We start from the raw sequence: 21499 nt of genomic DNA on the forward strand, positions 1-21499 counted from the left end.
GCTTGCTCTGCGGCACAATTTCTCTGCTGCAGAAAATAATCACAATAATATTCCGGCTCCAATGAGGGCTAACAAGAATCCTCAGTCATGAATGGGACAGCCCAGCCGGTGGGGCTAGGCTCTTACAAAAGGAATAAAACGTGGGGAGTAGTGTGGGTGACAATAATGGAGAGCATTTACTGGGAGTTTCTGGCACTGGGAGAGAGCTAGCCGAAGAGAGGAGAAGATTTGAAGAGAGGAGAGGTGGTGAAGAAAGAACAGGAGGTGAAGTGAGGAAAGGAGATGACAGGAGAAGAGATGAGAGCAGAGTAGTTGAAGAGAGAAGGGGAGGGGAGAGGTGGGCAGAAAGTAAGGAGAAAAGATGAGAGTAAAGCAGTGAAGAGGAGAGGAGAAGTGTTTGAGTGACATATTGAGGAGGAGAAGATAAAGAACATTGACGAAGAGGTTGGTCAGGAGAGCACAAGGAATAGGAAAGGAAGTCTCAGAAGACTTCAAAGAGAAAGAAACAGAAGGATGAGATGAGCTTGTAGTGGAGGTGAACTGCACAACTGCCAGAGGTGAGCTTGGGAAGGGCAGAGGTGCAAGCTCAATGCGAAATGTCAAGGAAGTGCAGGAGGAGAAACAACTTGCACTAGAGAGGCCATGAAATGCAAAAAGGATTTCCTCGGGTAGGAGAGCGTTGTGGACTATCATGGGGGGAGAGTAAGGGTGGGGCCCCTGGGGAATGAAGCCAGGGCCCCAGCAACAGAAAGTGTTAAGAAAGTGGAGGCTAATATGCTAGGCCAGCACAGGTTGCCTGCATCAGGCCCTGAGTGTTAACCCTTCCACGTGTCCAGATTGAAAGCTTACCTGGATCCAGTCAACGGCGAGGAACGGACAACCAGCAGACAAGAAGAAGCAGGTGACCAGAGTTCCTCATACCATGAGACAGCAAAGATTTGCAGGGTACAGTTACATTGCTCACATGTCAGGTGGGGTGAACCAGACTGGGATTTCAACTGTTCTTCCTGAGAAGAAGCCTTCCTGTTGTTTGGAAAGATTTGCTTTTTCTTTATGTATTTGGCCCACCTTTGTAAATCCCCCTAATGCATATTTGACTAACCTTACATTTAGGTCTCTGCCTTGTTTTTTTACTACTTTGCTTTGTGAAATTATATTGTGTTACCAAATTCCTGCCCCTACATATTGGTGGGCTTCCTCTTCCTTTCACCCCATACTAAATATTCTATGATCACAGACTCCTTTGACTTTGTTTCTAGGTGGCTGTTCTGTTAATCATTCTATCAAATCCTTGTCGAAAATTCAAGGGGGATCACATCAACATATTAGTGCTATCGACCATTTCTTGGGCCCAATGCCTTCCTCTCTGTGCTTTTGGGTATTATAGTGTCGAGCCTTATAGACAGCATGATAGCCCATTTTTATGAGAGAGAAACGGAGCAGCATCTACTCTGCCTCTCTTTCACAGCAGCACATGTGGTTGTGATGCACAATATCCAAGCTGCGAAAAACAGATGTCATGTGTATGCCCACAGCCCCACAAATGGGAATTGAACCACTGCTCAGTCATGTCTTCCAAAGTTGGGAGTTTCCAGCGAATGTTACTGGAAATGCCTGTACTTCGCTCACCCTGAAACTCTTAGTGGGTTGGGTGTGCTAATCAGTGAAATGTATCTATGCCTTTTCCCCACCTCCAACTCCATAAAGCTGTCAGTCATCCAAAAGGTGAAGCACCTCAAGAACTGTTCTGTGATTCTGATTGCTCCAACTTCGCCATGCCAGTACACACGTTTAAAAAGGTTGCTATGAAAACACGCAGTGCTGTGCAGTGTCCCTCATTGCAGGTTTGGTGGTATATCGGCAGTAAATCTGCAGAAAGACAACCAAACTGATTTACTGTTACTGCCACGTGGTCCGGCAGAATTACCGCTGGATTACAAGTGGTGGTAGGCGGTATTAGTCCCCATTAATAGGAGTCCATAGGACACCAGAGGGATTTCGTCAGAGGTAATTCCACCAATGTGGCTGTTTTTTTTTGCAGTAAGGGAGATTAATTACCTCCAGCATTTTGCTGGAGAGTTTTCCTCCACCTTACCTCCAAACCCATAGTTTGGCGGTGCAGTAATGCAGTGTTAATGCAGTGGTAAATCCATTACCACAATTTTTAGCCACATCACCAAGCTCGTAATGAAGCCCTCCTGACACTCAGCTGAGAATTCCAGTTTCCACAGTTTCCACCTAGCTGATTTGTGTTTGCAAAGCCACCTGACAACTACAAAGTAGACTGGCAATGGAATCCTAAGCCACTATGGATACCAGATATTGGTCAACTGATCGGAATAGTCTACAGGGGCAAAATATTTTGAAAACCTAAAGAGATCTTGAATTGAATGTGTGTGAGCCTGCCATAAAATAAGTGTAGGTGTGTGTACCTGTGCACTTATAAACCTTGGTTTTCTCTTCTTTCAACACAGGAATGCGAGCCCCGCTGGTCTGGCCCTGACCGCGGTGGTGGCCATCTGCTACAAGGTTGCACTAATGTATGAGGGGTAAGTTGACTCATGTATGGTCTGTTGTTTTATATACATTCCTTCAAGGGTCAGGTTCTTTCACAGAAGAAGAATGGTCCTTAGCCCAACTTGAGGTGGGAGAGCCAAAGAATAGGCGGGTAGAGCCAAGCCAAGGGTTCTGGCTTGGCTCTAAGTGCCAAAAATTAACCAAGTAGGCAAAAGGCTCATATCTGGCCTCCTGCCTCCCCAAGTTATTCCTCATATCTTATTTTGTATAAGTAGGCATATCATACCTATCAGGGACGGTTTGGGTCTGTCTGACATAAAACATTTCACCTAATCACATTTGATCGAATTTATTTGACCTTTTGTTGGTCTACAATGCCGGGGGAGACACCCCGCAAATCCCCCCCACTTCCCCTCAACCTAACCTATACCCTTACCCACCCCCAGATATTTATTTAATTAAATGTGACTGAAAAAATAGTCAACAAAATTCGATCAAATGTTTTAGGTCAAATGTTTTTAGGTCAATTACGCTAATGCCTACGGAACCCTTCTTCCAACTAGCTTGTGCAACAGTTGGAAAAGAGGATAATTGGGGAGTGGCGGATGATTGCATGAAGTTATTTTAGCTATCACTGTGTGCAGTGTTGTTTTAATTTCTTGTATTGTGAATTATGATGATGATTGCCTTGAGTTGGGCTCTCCTTTCACAAAGGCACATGGGGCGAACCAGAGCCAGGCATGTGGCTCGTGCCAGGCTCTAGCCTGCATTACGACCACCTCTAAGCCCAAGCAAGCACATGCCAAGTAACACTGTCTGACAACAGATTGAGAAGATGGGGTTGGGAAAATGGCCAACTTTACAGTGGAGATGTACGGCGAGCAATCTACACAGAAGTTCCTTGCTTCAAAGTTTCACATGTCATTAGAACAGCAGCTTATTGATTGATGTTTTTGGTATTTATTTCATGGAGAAGGGCAGTACTTCTCTCAGAAGGATAGTATAAAAGGCAGAGAAATCCCACTGCTATGTTTTTGACAATAGAACTATGACAGTTGGTTGATAAATAAAACTGGGATGTGCATGGTAGATTATTCGAAACAAAAAAAGGCTACCATCACTAGACAGAACAATATTATCCCTTTGGTACAAAACATACAATTATGCGCTCTATATATATGTAATTCTCTAAGGATGACTGGGCATTGGGGGTCTAGACATGTTCACAATAAGACCCAGCCCCATCTCTTATAAAATTCTCCAGAAACAAGAAGCAATGCAGCTTTGGGTCCCACCAGAGTAATAGGCACAGTAATTTCAACCTCACATCCGTATCCTCAGACAATCCGAATTACTATATAGGGGTCATGGTTACAAACATTTTAATGTTAGAGTGATTGTTGTTAAAAAATGAAATGGGCTCTGGGCCCAGTGTGCATTATGTACTCGGTGATTCAAGCATACAACATTTTTATCACATGCGTATTTGTGAAACATAAAGATATGTGGTCATTATTATGGTCCCAAATACACTTAGATTTTATGCAAAGCAGCAAGAAACCCTCATTGGTTATATTTGTCATCTTCATCTCTCTCATGTGGGTACTTCGAATCAGTACAATTGTGGTGTTCCAGATGGTTTATCTTGCAATGATAAACTTCTTTCATTTTTATTATGGCTATAATACAAACAGGAAGTGATCATCAAAAGCTTTAAAACATTGCCACTTTGCAATGTTAGTAAAATTAAATAACTTATTTGTAATACCTTGTTTTGCAAAATAAATGCATCACCTCACCCTCAAGATGTCTCTTTTTTGTTCTGATGGTGCCACAATTAGCAGCAGAGGGGGTGGCTCTAGTAAACCCGAACCTTACAAGGCAACTCACACCCACAGGGGCAGAGAAACTGGGGCATAGAGTTATATAGAAATAGAGAGAGAGAGAGAGAGAGAGAGAGAGAGAGAGAGAGAGAGAGAGAGATAGATAGAGAGTAAGCTATATCGGCGTGTGATATGCTGGTTGCAGCTAATACAGTTATAAAGTCCAACAAACATGGCAGCAGGTATCATAGGAGGAGGTTGGCGATGGGTGTTGTGGTGGGCCCGCCTCGGGCCACCAGGGCGGGCCACAGATGGTGTTGGGGCCCCCGACACCGGACCAGAGCGCTGCGGTCACACAGCGGATGTGGGGCAAGGATCACCCTGCTCGAGCCGGATCACCGGCTCCAGTAGCCCTGGCTGGGGGCACCCAGCTCAGGGCCATCGTGGCATGGGAGCACCCAGGCCAAAGCGGCTGTATAGGCCACGAACACGTGGCAAGGCCTTCCCCCAATAAAGGCACGCAGACACAAGTTGCCGCTTCCTGGGGCTCTGTTGCACTGCCGTCCCCATACAAGCAGAGCCCCTTTTATTAAGTGAGCGTCATGACACAGTCATGGCGCTCACGTCGGAGCAAACACTAGACCACCACACAACATCCCTCCTTCATTATAACCAAGCAAAACCAAAACCCACTGCAAACGAACACCACGATACTGGGTTACACGTGGTGTATTCTAACCCTCGCACCCACTGTACCCCTACATCATCACCGCAAACATTGGGTGCATTCCAGTCTGAGCACCGCCTACTAGCTACTGAAAGTTTAAACGTTTAGCACTGCAAACAAACAAGTGGGTTCCAGTCCGCACCCCACGGGGCCCAACGGCGGGCTGCCTGAGCTCATAAGATCCCGGGATCAAACTGGCCACTGTAGCTGGTACAGGACAAAAAGAATACATTTTGTTCATCTTCCTCCTCTCTCATGTTATAACGTATTCCTCTGGGACCATCCGCCACCTGGACCACCGCCACTCTCTGGGCCTTCATTCCCTTCGAGTCATACCCCCCCGACGTCCCGGCCATGCTGGCTGGAGTTGGGGCGAGGCACACCCGTGCAAAGTGGTCTACTTTCCCGCACCTTCCACAGAGGTGCCCTTTCACCGAGCAGTCCTGCAGGTGTGGGAGATCCCACCCGCACAGATGGCATATTGTGGCACTGGGGTCTCCCCTTGGCCAGTCCCCCCATGTCATCGGCTTTCCTCCTTGCCACTTGCCGACAGCTGCCACCTCCTCGATCTTTACTCGCTGCATGGGGGCCTCCAACTTGAGGTGGTGTCTGCAGGAGTCCATGACTGAGGCCCGCACCTCTGGCAATTCCTGGGCTCGGCCGAGGTCTAGTATTCGATCAAGGGTGAGTGTTGGGTCCCTCAGGACTTGTTTGCGTAGCTTCGAGGAGCTGCAGCCGTAAATAATCTGCACTCTGATCTCCTCTACCTCGAAGTTTCCCAGGTCGCAGGACAGTGCAATGCAACGCTGCTTCCCATGGAACGCATCGAGGCTCTCCCCTTCCTCCTGCCTCGCACACCTCATCCTGAACCGTTCATAGTCCCTGTTGACCATGGGTCGAAAGTACTTGTTCAGGGCTGCGATGGCTGCAACGTATGACTGATCTCTGGGCCTTAATGTCTTGAATAGCCTCTGAACGGCCAGTCCGGCGGAGTACAGGAGTGTTGGGCGCTTCGCTGCGTCTTTGATCTCCATCGCCTTGAAGTATAGCTCTAGGTTTTCTACCCAGGCTGTCCACTGGGGTCACGAACTGGTGGGCGAGCCCATCACGTCAAACTGGTGCAGAGGTGCGAGCTGCCCTCGACATATCCCCTCATTGTCGTCTTCCGCCATGGTGGCTGCTGGGCGGGCACACTATGGGGTCACAGGAGGTGGCAAGTCTTGGGGATACCGCTCCCCTTCTGGATGTCCTGGCGGGTACATGAGCGCTCCTCGGGGAGCCACTACCCTTAGAGATGGGAGATGTTATAACCTGTTGGTGTTGATGACGCCCACACCGTTCCTTGGTTGTTCTGTGCCGAGATTCCGTCGGGCGCACAAGCACTCCAGAGGGAGCCGCTACCCCGGGTCCGGGCAGGTACTGAACTCGGGGGGGGTTTGATGACCCCCCTCTTCCTTATCTGGGTCTTCCAATGTTGAGGCCAGACCCCTTCACTCCCACGGCCCAGGTCTTGGAGTGTCTCTTCCTTTCTGAGCGGGGAGGCGGAGAGCAAACTGTGCCCCCTTCTCCAGATCCTGCGTGCAGCCTCGCCGTGCACCGGAGAAGAAAACACCTTTATTTTTTTTCTTAGGCCCAGATATTGATGGGCCTTGCTTCCCTGGTGGCGAGGCTGTTCACCGCTGCGGCCCGAGTGTCGGAATCTACCTCCCCTCCTCTCCAGGGGAGGCGGAGAGATGGCCCCGCCCCCTATCTTTGTCCCAGGGTTGCTCAGGCCACTCCCCCGTTCTTTGTCGGCCCGCCGCCAGGGCCACGCCCCTCTTCGTCAGCCCGCTGGTGGGCCTGCTGGGCCACGCCGCTTTCCTTTGTGCGGCCTCCGAGCCCCGACCTTGCCTGCCCGTTGCGCACCGCCGGGGCTGGGCGCTGGGGAGTCCCGGATGACACAGGGGGCCACGTGTGCGCACGATGCACTGCCCGCCGCCCCCTCCACACACGGCTGATGCCGCAACACGGGCTGCCAAAGGGCTGCTCCTTGCCACGGGCACCAGGTGCGGAGCACACCCTGGGCATACCCCGGCCGGACACGCCGTTTCTGCCAACGTGGGCCCTTCCTTCGCCTCCGAGAGAGGCGCCTGGGGACCTCCTCGCCTCAACGCCAATGTGGTGGGCCCTGGTCGGGCCACAGATGGTGTCGGGCCCCCGACACCGGACCAGAGCGCTGCGGTCATGCAGCGGATGAGGGGCAGCGATCACCCTGCTCGAGCCGGATCACAGGCTCCATTAACCCTGGCTGGGGGCACCCAGCTCAAGGCCACCATGGCATGAGAGCACCCAGGCCAAAGCGGTTGCATAGGCCACTAACACGTGGCAAGGCCCTCCCCCAATAAAGGCACGTAGACACGAGTTGCCGCTTCCTGGGGCTCTGCTGCACTTCCGTACCCATGCCAGCAGAGCCCCTTTTATTAAGTGAGCGTCATGACACAGTCATGACGCTCACGTCGGAGCAAACACTAGACCACCACACAACATCTGTGGTGTTTACTAAAGGGAGAGAATGTCATTCTTGGGTGCAATGTTGAAGCTGCATAGAGTGCAACATTCCTCGATATGTGGGCTAGCGAGTTCCAGTGAGAAGACACAAAAGGGGTCAACAAGACAAAGAGAGAGTCTGCACAGGGTGGACTGGGTATGGTTATGTTGAGGGGGCATTGGAACAAAGGCATTGGGGAGAGGAGTCTTGTAGACTAGGAGAAAGAATATTAATATAGTTGGTTTCCAAATGTTACAAGCCCGCATGAGTGTGGCATAAGGTATGTGGGTGTTGAAGAGGGCGCAGGCAGCAAAAGGAAGTAGTTTGCTAAGGACTAGGATGCAGAGTAATGTTTTAGTGGAATGAAAGGTAAGGTGGCAATGGATCTTCTGGCTGTTCAGCAGATTGAGCCATGGAATTGATACATTGTTGTAATTAAGAGTTGCTGCCAAAGAGGACCTCAATACTGGGAACTACGAGTGGTCTTGTTAGGAGAGCGGGTGGAAAGTGTATGGAGGAGAGAAGCAAGTGGCACTTGAGGCCAGGATATCGATCACTTTGGTTTTTGAGGAGTTAAATATTATACCACAGAGCGACATCCACCAATGAATTGTAGAGAGGTAGTTAGTGATGAGAGAAGAGAGTTCCAGGTGGAAGAAAGGGAATGTTAAGGTTTGAGTGACATGGGCAAAATGATGATGTAAGAAGCCAGAGTGGAAGGTGAGATGATGTTAAGAGTGAGAAGTGGGTCAGAGCGCCGATCTTTGAGGGACTCCTTCCGGCAGGGGACGATGGTAGTCATTTAAGTGCACATGAGAGTTTGAGTGGCATGATTAATTGTGAAAGGACCAACACCTAGAGAAGAGACAGGAAGTTAGTCATGTGGCTTTAGAGACAATAGAACAGGTGCCTCTATATAGCATCACACATACACAACAGAATGACTTTGAATGTTGACTGCAAGTCCAGGTGGGAGCAGAAACAGTTACCCTGGCTACATTATGTTAACAGGGAACAACAATGCCCAGACAGCTTCAGAGAGAAATGGTACCGAAATCCAAGATAGCAGCACGAACTTGCATGTTACTAACTCCCTAAACCATGTGGCCAGAGGTCAGAAGCAGAGAATGTTGGGCGAATTAAAAGAAGCTAATGGCCAGTAGACGAATGAGACTAGAGAGAATAAGCCATGTTACTGCCCAGCAGTGGGGCTAAGTCATGCGAGGTCTGAGAAGGGAAATAACACAGCAGATTGAGAAAGGCTGTGAACGTGCCGTGAGCAGGAGACACTCTGACTTTGGTGGGTCTGGATTCAGTATGCTGCACCAGAGAACCAAGGTTTCCGGAGAGTTTCTGAGGCTTTGATGAAGTGGCAGGAAGTCAGCAGAGAATTAAGGAGACATTTGGCCTCATTATGAGACCGGCGGTAGCCCGGTAAAACCGGCACGGCTACTGCCGGAATCATTTACGCTCCGCACCGAAAAGGCACCCACGAGCAGAACTTGTAGTTTGCTGGTCTGGTAACAACGGTACCAGCAAACTTATAATGAGGCCCATTATCATACGAGGAGTAAGGGGCTTTGGAGTCAACGCCATGAGATCTTTGGGAGGACATGCAAGAACTAGAGATCCTTGACTTATATCAAGAAAGGAGAACTGTGTGGCATAAGAGGCCACTGATGCTGGAAGTCGGCAAAGAAAGTGTGTGAGGGAACAAGAGGGAGTACAGTACAAAGCCAAGAGGAAGAGGGCGCCTGGTGGCGCATGTGGATTATTTGAGCCTTGGCCAAAGTATCAAAGGGCCCCATAGGCGACTAGGAAAACTCAGACAACACATTCTGGGAATTCTAGTCATGGTACCAAATTGCCTAAGACAGACTCTCAGAGGAGAGCTCTGCGTTTTGGGAAACAAAGGCACAGGGCCAAAGCATCCCACAAAGATTGGGCAAGAAATAGAACTCAGAAAGGGATTCTGTGACTTGAAGTCAGTGTGTTAAAGTGTAACGAATATTGTGAGAGAAGGAAAGCTCTAACAGTGCATCCTGGGATATAACGTGCTTGTCAACAAGATACTTTGTGAAAGAGATGTACTTGAATACTTAGACCTTGCAGCTGTGCTGTGTTGCTCCAGCTGTCAAGACATCCACCAATTGCGATAACTGAGGAACCGCTGCACAAGATGCCGTGGAGGACAGGCCATGTCACTGTACCTGTGGGATCACAGGAGACTCACAAAGGAGGAGAACATTAGAGAAAGTGTTCATCAGCATCAAGTGGTGGAGAACAGAAAATATCAGAATTGGCTGAGCTGTTGGTGGACCATTGAAAAGCTCAAGTTTGGCATTGTTCCACATCCCCAGAACTTGCTGAGAAAAATGTTAAACGCTCCAAGATTGATTACAGGAAACTGAAGTCGCCTTTTTGAGGACCCCCTGGGTAAAAGGCTCAGCACATCAAGACTGTGGGCTGCACATTGAAATCCAGGTTCCTAGAACCCTTAGAGAAAGTCACTGTGAAGCCAATTTTAAATAACTGGGAAGTCCACGTTCCCAGACAATTTTAAGCAGGAGACTATCAGAACTCTGGCCACTGCCCTGGCCTGATTTCAAGACCATCTCAGACAATCTTGAATGAATAATATATATTTAATCTTTATGCACGGCGTAACATCATCCTTTTAAAATAAAAATGAGCTTGAGAGATAATCATCTGCAGCAGAACTGCCCCATATGATAAAACATGAACTCTGATAACCAGGCCTCCCAATTTGAAAGGTCTATCTCCTTGGCAGCAATACAAAGCTTTGTCCCAGAAAGATTGCAGCCGCACACTACTAGAATGTGTTTGCAGTCATCAGTGGACACTGGATGAATGGTGCAACATATGTATTTAGCATGTTGTATTGGATCTCCTCATCGTAGGATAGTGTGTTAATGTTTATTCACCCCGTGAGGTCAATGGCAAAATGCACTCTAGAATCTTTTCTCTGGAGACATGTGCCCCATAACAAGGTTGGCGGTAATCCGCCGGTGCTACCAGCGGGTTGCCGCTGATCTTGTAACACCGTTCCACCGCCTGATATCCCAGTGCCACCGGGATATTCCAGGTGGCGTTGAGCCGGGATGTCAGGCGGCGGAAAGTGTAAGTCAACATTGCTGTAGAGTCCAATAGGACTTCACAGGAATGGGGACATGGAAGCACTAGCATTGTTGCTAACGGTGCCAGTGCATCCGTGAAAACCATGCCTGCAGGGGCCGGTGCTCCAGGCAGGTCAGACCTCCCGGCAGCACCGGCCCCTGCAGGCATTCTCATAGTCTGGCGGTCTGGAAAGGATAAAGCAAAAACAAAGAGGTGATGGCTGGAAGGTTTAGAATGAATCTTAACCACTGGCATTGCTCTGGGCAACCCTCCAGACCATCGTTCTTCACCTGCCAAGCCATTACAAAAGGGGAAAGACTCTATGCAAATCAGGCTTGGTCCCACTCCAAAAGGGGCAGTCCAGCCCGAACTGCTAGGTCACATCCCTTCTGCACGAGACCACAAGCATCCCCAAAAATGTTTCGCCTTTGTTGGGCCTCATCAGTGAGGAGTAGCTTGGGTCTCTAGGTCCAGCAGGCACGGGACCCACGTCTGGGCATACCCGTCTCACTCGGGGTGACAAAGCAAAAACAAAGAGGTGATGGCTGGAAGGTTAAGAATGAATTTTAACCATTGGCAATGCTCTGGGCAACCCTCCAGACCATCGTTCTTCGCCTGCCAAGCCATTACAGAAGGGGAAAAACCATATGCAAAGGATGCCAGTATGTTGCTACCGACACCCTTATTTCCGCACCGCCAGGCTTGTAATGACACCCATGTGATGTCTGTTTTAGTGCATACCTCAAAATAAATTGTTACTAGGTTCTAATGGAAATCAAGGTACAACATCACTAAAGGTGGAATCTAGAAGGAGATTCTGAAAGGCGGTCCAGGAGAAGAGAAGGAAGGAGAAAGATCAGTACTAAATAGGATGGGGTGGGCAAGAACTATGGCAGAAATTCTTGTCAAAATGTACAAACCAGGCATGGAAATATCAACAACCGATTATACCAGTATGAGGTCTAGAAATATAATGAGGCAAGAGTCACATATGACTATGATTCGAAGTGCATCATTGATGACTTGTGGGGTGGCGATTTTAGTGCCACAATGTGGTCTGAAGCCTGATTGTAGAATCCTTGAAAATTCTTTTGCATTATAATCGTTCTTAGCTAAGATGCTGCACACCTCTCCCTTTTTTCTTTCAAGGACGGATTAAACAGTGATAAGAACGTTATTTTGATCTATTGATCTATTTGTTCCGTTTTTTCAGCAGAGGTGCAGCCTCAACTGTGTTTAAGGTAATGCAAAATTCCCTTCACTCTTGATCAATTGAGGAATGTATGAGTTTAAGCCAGAAAGGGCCCACACTTTGGAAAGTTCATTTGACGGAGGGAACTGGCATTGAGTCTCTACTGAAGCAGGACCGTGTGAACAGGGCACATGTTTTATGAAGAACTTCCTGGGAAAGTGGGGTCAAGTCGTGGCATTTTGCTGCTGGTTTCTGAGCTGGATCAATAGCCATTGCTGTGATACAGGATCAGGGCATCTCTCAACTACAGAAATGTTCATTGCAGTGCTGGGTTGTCACAGTGCAGGTGAATGGGGATGTTTAACTACTTTAAACAGTTTCTTGGGATCGTTTCTTGAAAAATTTATTTGGGATTTGGGAAACGATGCTTTGGTCAGCCAGATTTGCTTGATACTGTTTTCTGTCTGCTCATAGGGTGAATACTAGGGCTTTTGATGAAGGTTCTCCCCATCTTCTTCCAGCTCCTTGCAGTGCATTAAACTCCTTGTGCAAGGTTCACTGAGTACCATTGGGCCAATTGTTTGATCTTAATTGGGATGAGAGGCATTAGGTTGTTGATGATGTTTGTCAGGAGGATAGCTCAGGGGCAAAGTGCTCGCCTTAGAAGCAAGACGACATGGAGCACCACAGCTTCGATCCCCGGGTCCACGCTTAGAAACCTCTGGGTATTAAGCGCATTATAAGTAACCTATCATGTCATAACAAAGCAATAATCATATTGTGGTCCAAATGATCAAGTCTGCAAACAACACCGGCACCAACCCAAACGTTCTCAATGACAATGAGCGGGTGCTTAAAATCCACCCACAATAAAGGGTTCACAGACGATACCATCATCTCCAAATCAGGAACATTCACAACCCAAGACCACATCAAAGTAGCATGGCCAGACAACCTCCAGATTGCCTTCAGGATCCTGTTTGACAAGTTGAGATACAAGGCCAACCTACCTTCCACAAAACAGAGGCGAGAAATGTAAAAATTGTACATCTATACAAGTTCCGTAACCTGAAGTCCGCCCTGCAAGATATGAACCACATGACTGACAAATACCATTACACTGTGACAAGTATCATCAATAACCTATTGCCTCCCAAGCAGAAAATAGAAACTCGCACATTCTCTACCTTTGAATGTATTGTCACGGAAGTCAAGACATCTGCTTCCTAATCCTTAAGAATCAGTGTCATGTCCCATCCACCTCGAGAAAACATTGCAATCAAGGATGGTAAGTCATCTTCCAACTCTGAGGGCGGTAGCACAGGTAAATACCTCCACTACACTGATAGTGGGGTAGCGCTTGTCCTCTTTGGGCCTGTAATTGTAGCCTTTATGGACTGCAGTGTCGAGTGCGCTACTGTGTCATTAGCTTTTGGCATTCTTCATCAGCTCCCTGTGTCTTCACTGACCATGAACAAACAAAATAAGATTAGTCGAGTCTTGGGTGGGAGATGGGCTAATTGCATGAAAGGTTTATCTCTCAACTAGTCTCCAAGGCAGGTGAAGTGAGATGGACTTGGCTGCATTCAAGCCACTGATGCCAAAATATATAGCTCTCGAGCTGTGAAAAGCTCTTTGGCCTCCAAGGTTCGAGAGGTTGAATGTTCTTGTTGGGTGCTTCCATTGAGGTCAATGGCAATGGTCATGCCATAGCTTCATCTCTCAACTTATTTATTCTCAGGGGCCTTTTGGTCTCCACGGTGGTTGAGGCCAAATGTTATTAGAGGGTGGACCCATTGAAGTTGATGGTTATTGTCAAGGAAAGGGTACATATTTAACGTGTGTAGTCTACAAGGCTGTGCGGTGTCTAAAGCTCAGATGTCAACGTTCAGTTCCTTTGAAGTCGATGTCAATGGGGATGCTGTAGGTGTATTGCTTAGCCTGGTTAAGGCCGGATGCTGCTAGTGGTTGCTTCCATTAAAGTCAGTGGTAATGGTCAAGACTCTTTCTCTTTTGACGGTTATGTGAGCTAGGTGGTGGTGGGTGGATTCATTGAAGACCAGAGGAACATATTATAGATGTGAGGAGGATTTGTTGGGGGAAGAGTTCTCTCGTTAAAGTCTTCTTATTCATAATAGAGTAATTACGATTTGCTTTGCTGGGATGATCCAATTGCTATCTGTGGAAGTCCTGGAGGGCTTGTGCTCAATTACATCTCTCTCTAATCACAACTTCGCCACAAGACAGAATTGTGTGATCCTGAGCAACACAGCATGTCCATACATCCCAGTGGCTTTATCCGCCCGTGTGAGGAGTACCAAGAAACAAACTGCATCCATGTATCAAACACATTCATTCATTTACTATACTTCCTAAAATGGATCGCCACAAGCAACGTGTGGAGATATTTTGGGGCAAGTTTGGGAAATGTTGAACTTGGTAATCTTAGGTGCAAACCTCCTCCAGATGAACAAACAACACAGGAACCTTCTGCCACAATTTAGAAAATGTCTGAAATAAAGACAGGTAGGAGCAAGTGATGTCAGAAGCGGTTTGCACATTTTCCATGGGCCCTGTGCCATCACATTGGGGTCTCACTGCAGCTCTGCAGCCCGCATTATGCGGGGAAGGGCTACACTACACCTCTGTGCAAAGCCATAAGGAGAGAGGCACACATGTGGTATTCCTTTCTCCTGATGCACCGCCCCTGCTACCCACTGGGCTGGTGCTGCAGTGACTCATTCGTGAATACATTTTGTTTTTTAACTGTGTGCAGGAGTGAACTGCTGTGCAGGTCCTGAAGCTGGTGTGTTGCCATTTCAAGATAATGAAGAGGTTCCCTACCCACATGCCTCAAATTGAGCATGTCCCTCCTTCAGTAAAACCTTCAAACTCAAACAAAACTTCCACTACACAGGACTAGAAATCCCCAGAAGTCCACAATGCCTCTGTAGTTGTGTGTCTTTATTAAACAACCAATCCTGGACCCTTCTGATTAACTGGTCCTTCCAGTGTGATAGTTAGTCCTCCTGCCCCTAAGCCACCACAGAACAAAGAACCTATTACCTGAAGCAGCAGATACGTGTGTGAAGGTTAAATTATAAAAGTAAGGCACTGTGGGCAAAATATGATGGCAGACCCACTTGAGTGGGTACCTGATAATAGAGCAGGTCATATAAGCTGTGTTCATTCTCAGTAGAGGGGCTCTCACATTTTTTAATTAGTTAAAAAAAAGTGTTTGCATGCATGCATTTATTGGTTATTTGTAATGTGCTTATACATCAATAGTGTTTCAAAGCGCAACAAGGCAAGGGTGGGGAACAGGGAAGGATAACAAAAAACGGTCCGAATAGCCGCCTAGTAGCATTCGGATGGTGCAGTGAAGGGCGAACAAGACAGGACAGAATACACACATGGTACAGAGAAGGCCCTACTAGTCCATGAGACACTCGGAACGTGCAAGTGCATTAACAAGAAGTACAAAAACGGAACAAAAAATCAGACAGGATAACAAAAACAGTCCTACTAGTCAAGAGACATTCGTGCAAGCGCAGTGAACTATTGGATGGGTGCACAAGTGGGAAAGCCATGCTACGACATAAGGTGGGGCTACATCATATATGCAGGTGGCTTAGGTAAAATGCAGTCTTAGGAAGGTGCATAAAATGGGAAAGCCTGCAAGGTGAGGGGTCTCCATCAATAAAAGTACAATAGGAAAAACCGCGCAGGACTGAGACAATCATCCAGAGTTAGGAAGGGAGCAATGCTGCTTGGTCCATCCAGTGTAGGAAGCCCCTCAACGCTCACACCAGAAAAAATACAAACCACTAGTGAAAAGGCCCAGCACACCTCGTGGAAGGAAAACAAAGTTTCTATTTCCACAGAAATAGAAATGCATCAGCAAAGGACTCTGCTGCCATGGAACGTTCTGCCAAAATCAGTATGAACAACATGTTATGAAGGCATACAGCGTCATCAGTAACGTAAATTACTTAATGTACACATTCAAATGGCTGGTTAATGTGACCCTATACATAGGCTACCTGCTCCATAGGGGATGCAATGCCATACATCCCAGCCCTATCTGTCCATCTTCTTCCACGTGGGCTCCTCCTTGCCCATCATCAGGCATAAAGCTGCAACTAATTGGCAATTATGTGAAGAAAAACAATACTGGCTCTTTCTCTAACCTGATGTGCACCTGGTAATGCAGACATGGTATAAGAGGATACTTCGAGGCCATCGCTTCTAACAAACTACAGCTCGATTCCAGACACGTTGGTACCCAACCAAAGTACCCCACCCTTGTTTTAGATATGTTAATCATGACCCACAGAACACGCCCCTTTTGGACCTCATGGTCATTGTCACAACGGGGCTTGTACTCCTTGATACTTCCAACATGGCCGTCTAACGTGCAACATCTTCCTTGTACTTACGTCAGACGCAGCGTGTTTACAAATAGGCCGGGCCCCCGTGGGCCGCGCGTCTCAATGCTACTGCAAGCAGCGACTAGACGTGTGCTCCGAAGATCGCTACACTGTTGTCCTTGTTCCTGGACCTCCTAATTCCATTCCCATTATCCTCTTCCTTCCTCCTTGTTTCCCGGACTAGTTTGCTGTGTGCTTACCTTCTTCATTCCTGGATCCCGGAGTGTCTGATTCCTGGAGCTTTGAACGCACGCTGAAGCCAGAAGAGGCTTGCACAGGCTTATACAAGACCAGGTCCGTGCGTAAGAAGACACCGCCCAAGAAATCCTGCAAGGATCGCTCCCAGGTGAGAAAGTGGGAATTCCGTGACAGTTTGAGACGCCAAACGACCAAAGTCGAAGCCGACATGGAAGCGGCTGTTCAGGATCTCATGCGTCGCATGCAAGAACTAACGACCGAGGTACAAAATTTAAAGGCGGAAAATGCCGCTCTCAAACAATTAGTTCTATCCCGTGATTCTTCCACAAAGGAAAGCATATTGCTGGGCGGCATTGTTGACAAATACGATGGGTCGGCAAAAACCCTTCGTGGATTCCTTGATTCTTGTTTGGTTCACTTTACTTTTAAGCCCTACTACTTTTCAACCCCTAGGGCTAAGGTTGGCTTCATAATTTCACACCCTTAGTCAATTCCGGTGATGCCCTCCTGGATGACTATGATGGTTTCATACAAGCCCTTAAAAACATGTTTGACCGTCCTGAGCAGGTCTGTAGTGCCCAGGAGCGCCTGCTAGACTTTAAACAAGGATCCCAGGATATGCTTGCCTATGTAACCCGATTCAAGCAATTGACCAAGGAAGCTGACTGGTCTTCTGAAGCAAGTTTTACACTTTTCAGAAGGGGACTGAATGAGGAGATCAAAGATGAGTTGGCCAGAGTGGCTCGAACAAGCTCGTTCCAGGCTCTTTTGGACCTTGCCTTGCAAATAGATTTCCGTATCCAGGAAAGAAAGGCAGAAAAAAGGAAATCCAAAGTAATCCCCCCGAAGGCATCCTTCGAGACCACCTCCAAGACTGACACAAATCCAGGGTCAACTGCTGAACCAGAACCTATGCAGATAGGAGCCTTCCGTGGACCCATATCCCCGCAAGAAAGGATGAGAAGGATTCTTACGGGGTTATGCATGTACTGTGCCTCGGATAAACACCTGGTTAGAGAATGCCCTCTAGCCCCTCCTCGGCATTCGGGAAACGCCAGCTCCCGATCCTAGATGGAGCAAGGCTTCGGGAGAGAGATGTTTGCTCCAAGTCTATTGCATCCTTGAACTCTCCTGGACAAAACAACCTAGTGATTGTACAGGCCCTTCTATCGCCATCCAAGAATAAGACCTACTCCATTTTGGCCTTGGTTGACTGCGTAGCTATGGGAGTATTCATTGATCAAGATTGGGTTACGTGTCACCACATTCCATACGAGACACGAATTTCCATGCACCCGGTGGAAGCGATTGATGGAAGACCCCTCACTTCAGGGCCTATAAGCCTGCAGACTAAAGAGATCCAACTTTCAATAAACCATCATCAAGAGCTGATCAGATTTGACATCATTAAGTCTGCTCATTATCCCATGGTCCTGGGTATGTCCTGGTTACAGAAGCATAATCCTTATATCAACTGGGCAGCAGCATCCATATTTCTTGGATCTGAGTTTTGTATGTCTCACTGTCTATTCCTGGAATCATCCGTGACACCTTCCAAAGAACCATCAATAGATCAGCAAGCTCCACTCATGGTTTCCAATATCGTATCGGTTCCAAAGGCCTATCAGAATTATGCTGATGTGTTCTCAACTGCCATAGTCCAGGCTCTACCCCCTCACAGACCTGAAGACTGCGCCATAGACACAGAACCTTCAGCAGTGATTCCCTTTGGGAGGATGTTCATCCTATCCAAACCTGAAAAGAGAGCCCTTCGAGAATATTTGGATACCAACCTTGAAAATGGCACCATAAGACCATCGAAATCCCCAGCTGGAGCCTCACTGTTTTTTGTTGCCAAGAAGGACACCAAGGAACTTAGACCTTGCCTCGATTATCATGGATTAAATCAATGCACCCTCAAGGACCGCTACCCTTTACCCTTGATCTCGGATATCCTGGAAGCGGTGAGAGGAGCTGTAATCTTCACGAAAATTGGATCTCAAGGGTGCCTATCATCTGATCCGTATCAGGGAAGGAGACGAATGGAAAACAGCCTTTCGAACACCCTTTGGACACTTCGAATATCTGGTAATGCCCTTTGGACTTGCTAATGCCCCTGCCGTCTTTCAACGTTTCATGGATAGGGTGTTCTCCGATATGCTGTTCATCTTCGTCATCGTCTACCTGGACAATATCCTGATTTATTCCAAGGACCTTTTAAGGTATGAAGAACATGTGAAGGCTGTCTTACAACGACTATGTGAACATAGACTTTTAGCCAAACCCGAGAAATGCCTGTTTAATGTGACCTCAGTCCATTACCTAGGATTTGTCCTTAGTCCAGAAGGAATTGGTATGGATCAGTCAAAGGTAAAAGCCATATTATCCTGGCGGGCTCCCACTTCTGTGAAACAAGTTCAATCCTTCCTGGGGCTAGCCAATTTCTAGCGGAAGTTCATACCCACCTTTTCGGAGATTGTTCAGCCGATCATTGCACTCTTGAAGAAAGACACTCCCTTTCTCTGGTCTACACCTCAAGACAAGGCATTCCAACGTTTAAAGACAGAGTTTACTCAAGCCCCCATCCTAGCCCAACCCGACATAAATCAACCATTCATAGTGGAGACGGATGCCTCTAACTACGCCATAGGAGCAGTGCTGAAGCAAGAGTTCGAGGACAAGATGGAACACCTCATTGCTTATCTTTCAAGAACTCTGACTCCCAGTGAGACACATTACTCTGTCCTGGAAAAAGAACTGCTAGCCATCCGTCAAGCCTTCACCGAATGGCGACACCTACTCCTGGGAGCGAGACATCCAGTCCAGGTCCGCACGGATCATCGGAATCTTCAAGTTCTGCAATCCTTGGAGTGTAGGAACAGCCGTCAGGCCCGTTGGGCCATCTTCTTTGCCCAGTACCAGTTCCACATCCATCATGTCCCCGGATCACAGAACATAATTGCTGATGCCTTATCCCGACGTCCTGACTACAAAACAATTGAAGACCGGACCTATCCCAAGATGTTTCCCCACACGATTTTTGTAGCTCAAGCAGTCAGTCTCCTCGAAGAAATTCGGATACAAACCCAATGCTCTGAGCCCTGGAAGGATGTTTCAAGGAAGAATCAATTGAATCTAAGAATCAAGGATGGATACTTGTTCAAGGATAATGCTCTAGTCATCCCCACACAGAAAATACAACAAAGGATAATCAACCTCTGCCACGATACCTTTAATTCTGGACATCGTGGCGTCACCAACACCCTTCGTTTTATACAAAGACAATTTTGGTGGCCTAGCATGAAGACAGACGTACAACTGTACATCCAAGCCTGTTCTATTTGTAGTGAGAACAAACACGATAACAATAGACCAGCAGGTCTCCTACTACAACCTACTCTACCAACAAGACCATGGGAATTCATCGGTACAGACTTCATTGTGGAATTGCCGCCTTCCAGGGGATACACGACTATCATGGTTAGCATTGACTTGTTAACTCACATAGCTCACTTTACACCCCTGCATAAACTACCGTCCTCATCAGATTTAGCTGGAATCTTCCTGGAACACATTTTCCGCCTACATGGACTTCCTTCCAAGATCATATCAGACCGAGGACCTCAATACGTCTCACAATTCTGGAAACATCTCTGTCGCATTCTGGGAATCCAACGCGCTCTCTCATCAGGTTATCATCCACAAACCAATGGAGCTACGGAACGTGTAAACCAGACCCTGGAACAATAGCTTCGCTGTTTCGCCACTAAGGTTCAGGACGACTGGTCGCTCCTAATACCTGTGGCTGAGTTCGCGTACAACAATTCCGATCATTCGGCAATCAACACCCGCCCTTCTTATTGCAGTCAAGGATTCCATCCATCAGTGTTACCCTCTGTTCTTCCACATCCCACTCCTGTTCCTACCGTTGACTCCTGGATGGAAACACTCATCAATGTACACAAGCAAGCCAAGGAACACTTAGAGAAGGCCAGAATACGAACTAAACAAAATGCTGATTCTAAAAGAAGACCAGGGCCTTCATATGCAGTTGGTGATCAAGTCTGGTTGTCCTCGAAGCTACTACCGACACTTACGGCCAAACAAACTCGCCCCCTGGTACTATGGTCCATTTCCCGTCAAGGAAACCATAAATCATGTCTCATACCGACTCAAGTTACCCGACTCCTGGAAGAAGATTCACCCAGTTTTTCACACTTCTTTATTAAAACCCTACATCCGATCTTCCCGGAAATCTTGCAGACCCCCTCCGGTGGTGGTGAACGACCAAGTGGAATATGAAGTGTCCTGAATATGCGAATCCAGGTATAAACGGGGTCAGCTTCAATACCTGGTTGAATGGAAAGGATATCCTCCAAGTGAAAGAACCTGGGAACCAGCTTCTAACCTGAATACCCCTCGATTGCTCAGAAGATATCATCTCATACACCCGGGCAAACCCGGTGGAACAAGTCTTTGGAGGGGGCATGCTGTCATGACCCACAGAACACGCCCCTTTTGGACCTCATGGTCCTTGTCACAACGGGGCTTGTACTCCTTGATACTTCCAACATGGCCGTCTAACGTGTAACATCTTCCTTGTCCTTACTTCAGACGCAGCGTTTTTACAAATAGGCCGCGCCCCGTGGGCCGCGCGTCTCAATGCTACTGCAAGCAGCGACTAGACGTGTGCTCCGTAGTTCGCTACACTGTTGTCCTTGTTCCTGGACCTCCTAATTCCATTCCCATTATCCTCTTCCATCCTCCTTGTTTCCCGGACTCGTTTGCTGTGTGCTTACCTTCTTCATTCCTGGATCCCGGAGTGTCTGATTCCTGGAGCTTTGAACGCACGCTGGAGCCGGAAGAGGCTCGTGCGGGCTTATACAAGACCAGGTCCGTGCGTAAGAAGACACCGCCCAAGAAATCCTGCAAGGATCGCTCCCAGGT

At 47.7% G+C, this 21499-nt stretch overlaps 1 protein-coding gene across 1 annotated transcript in view; it reads left to right on the forward strand.

The window, feature by feature from the left end:
• PEMT (phosphatidylethanolamine N-methyltransferase) overlaps positions 1-21499 on the forward strand; it is a 1987238-nt gene that overhangs the window by 1858536 nt on the left and 107203 nt on the right. Inside the window, exon 6 of the mRNA XM_069645727.1 lies at positions 2475-2549. Coding sequence (XP_069501828.1) covers positions 2475-2549 — 75 coding nt within the window. The remainder of the gene's footprint in view (positions 1-2474; positions 2550-21499) is intronic.

The sequence above is a fragment of the Ambystoma mexicanum genome, chromosome 2p, assembly GCF_040938575.1.
Source record: "Ambystoma mexicanum isolate Mex_15411 chromosome 2p, UKY_AmexF1_1, whole genome shotgun sequence".
Classification (NCBI taxonomy): Eukaryota; Metazoa; Chordata; class Amphibia; order Caudata; family Ambystomatidae; genus Ambystoma; species Ambystoma mexicanum.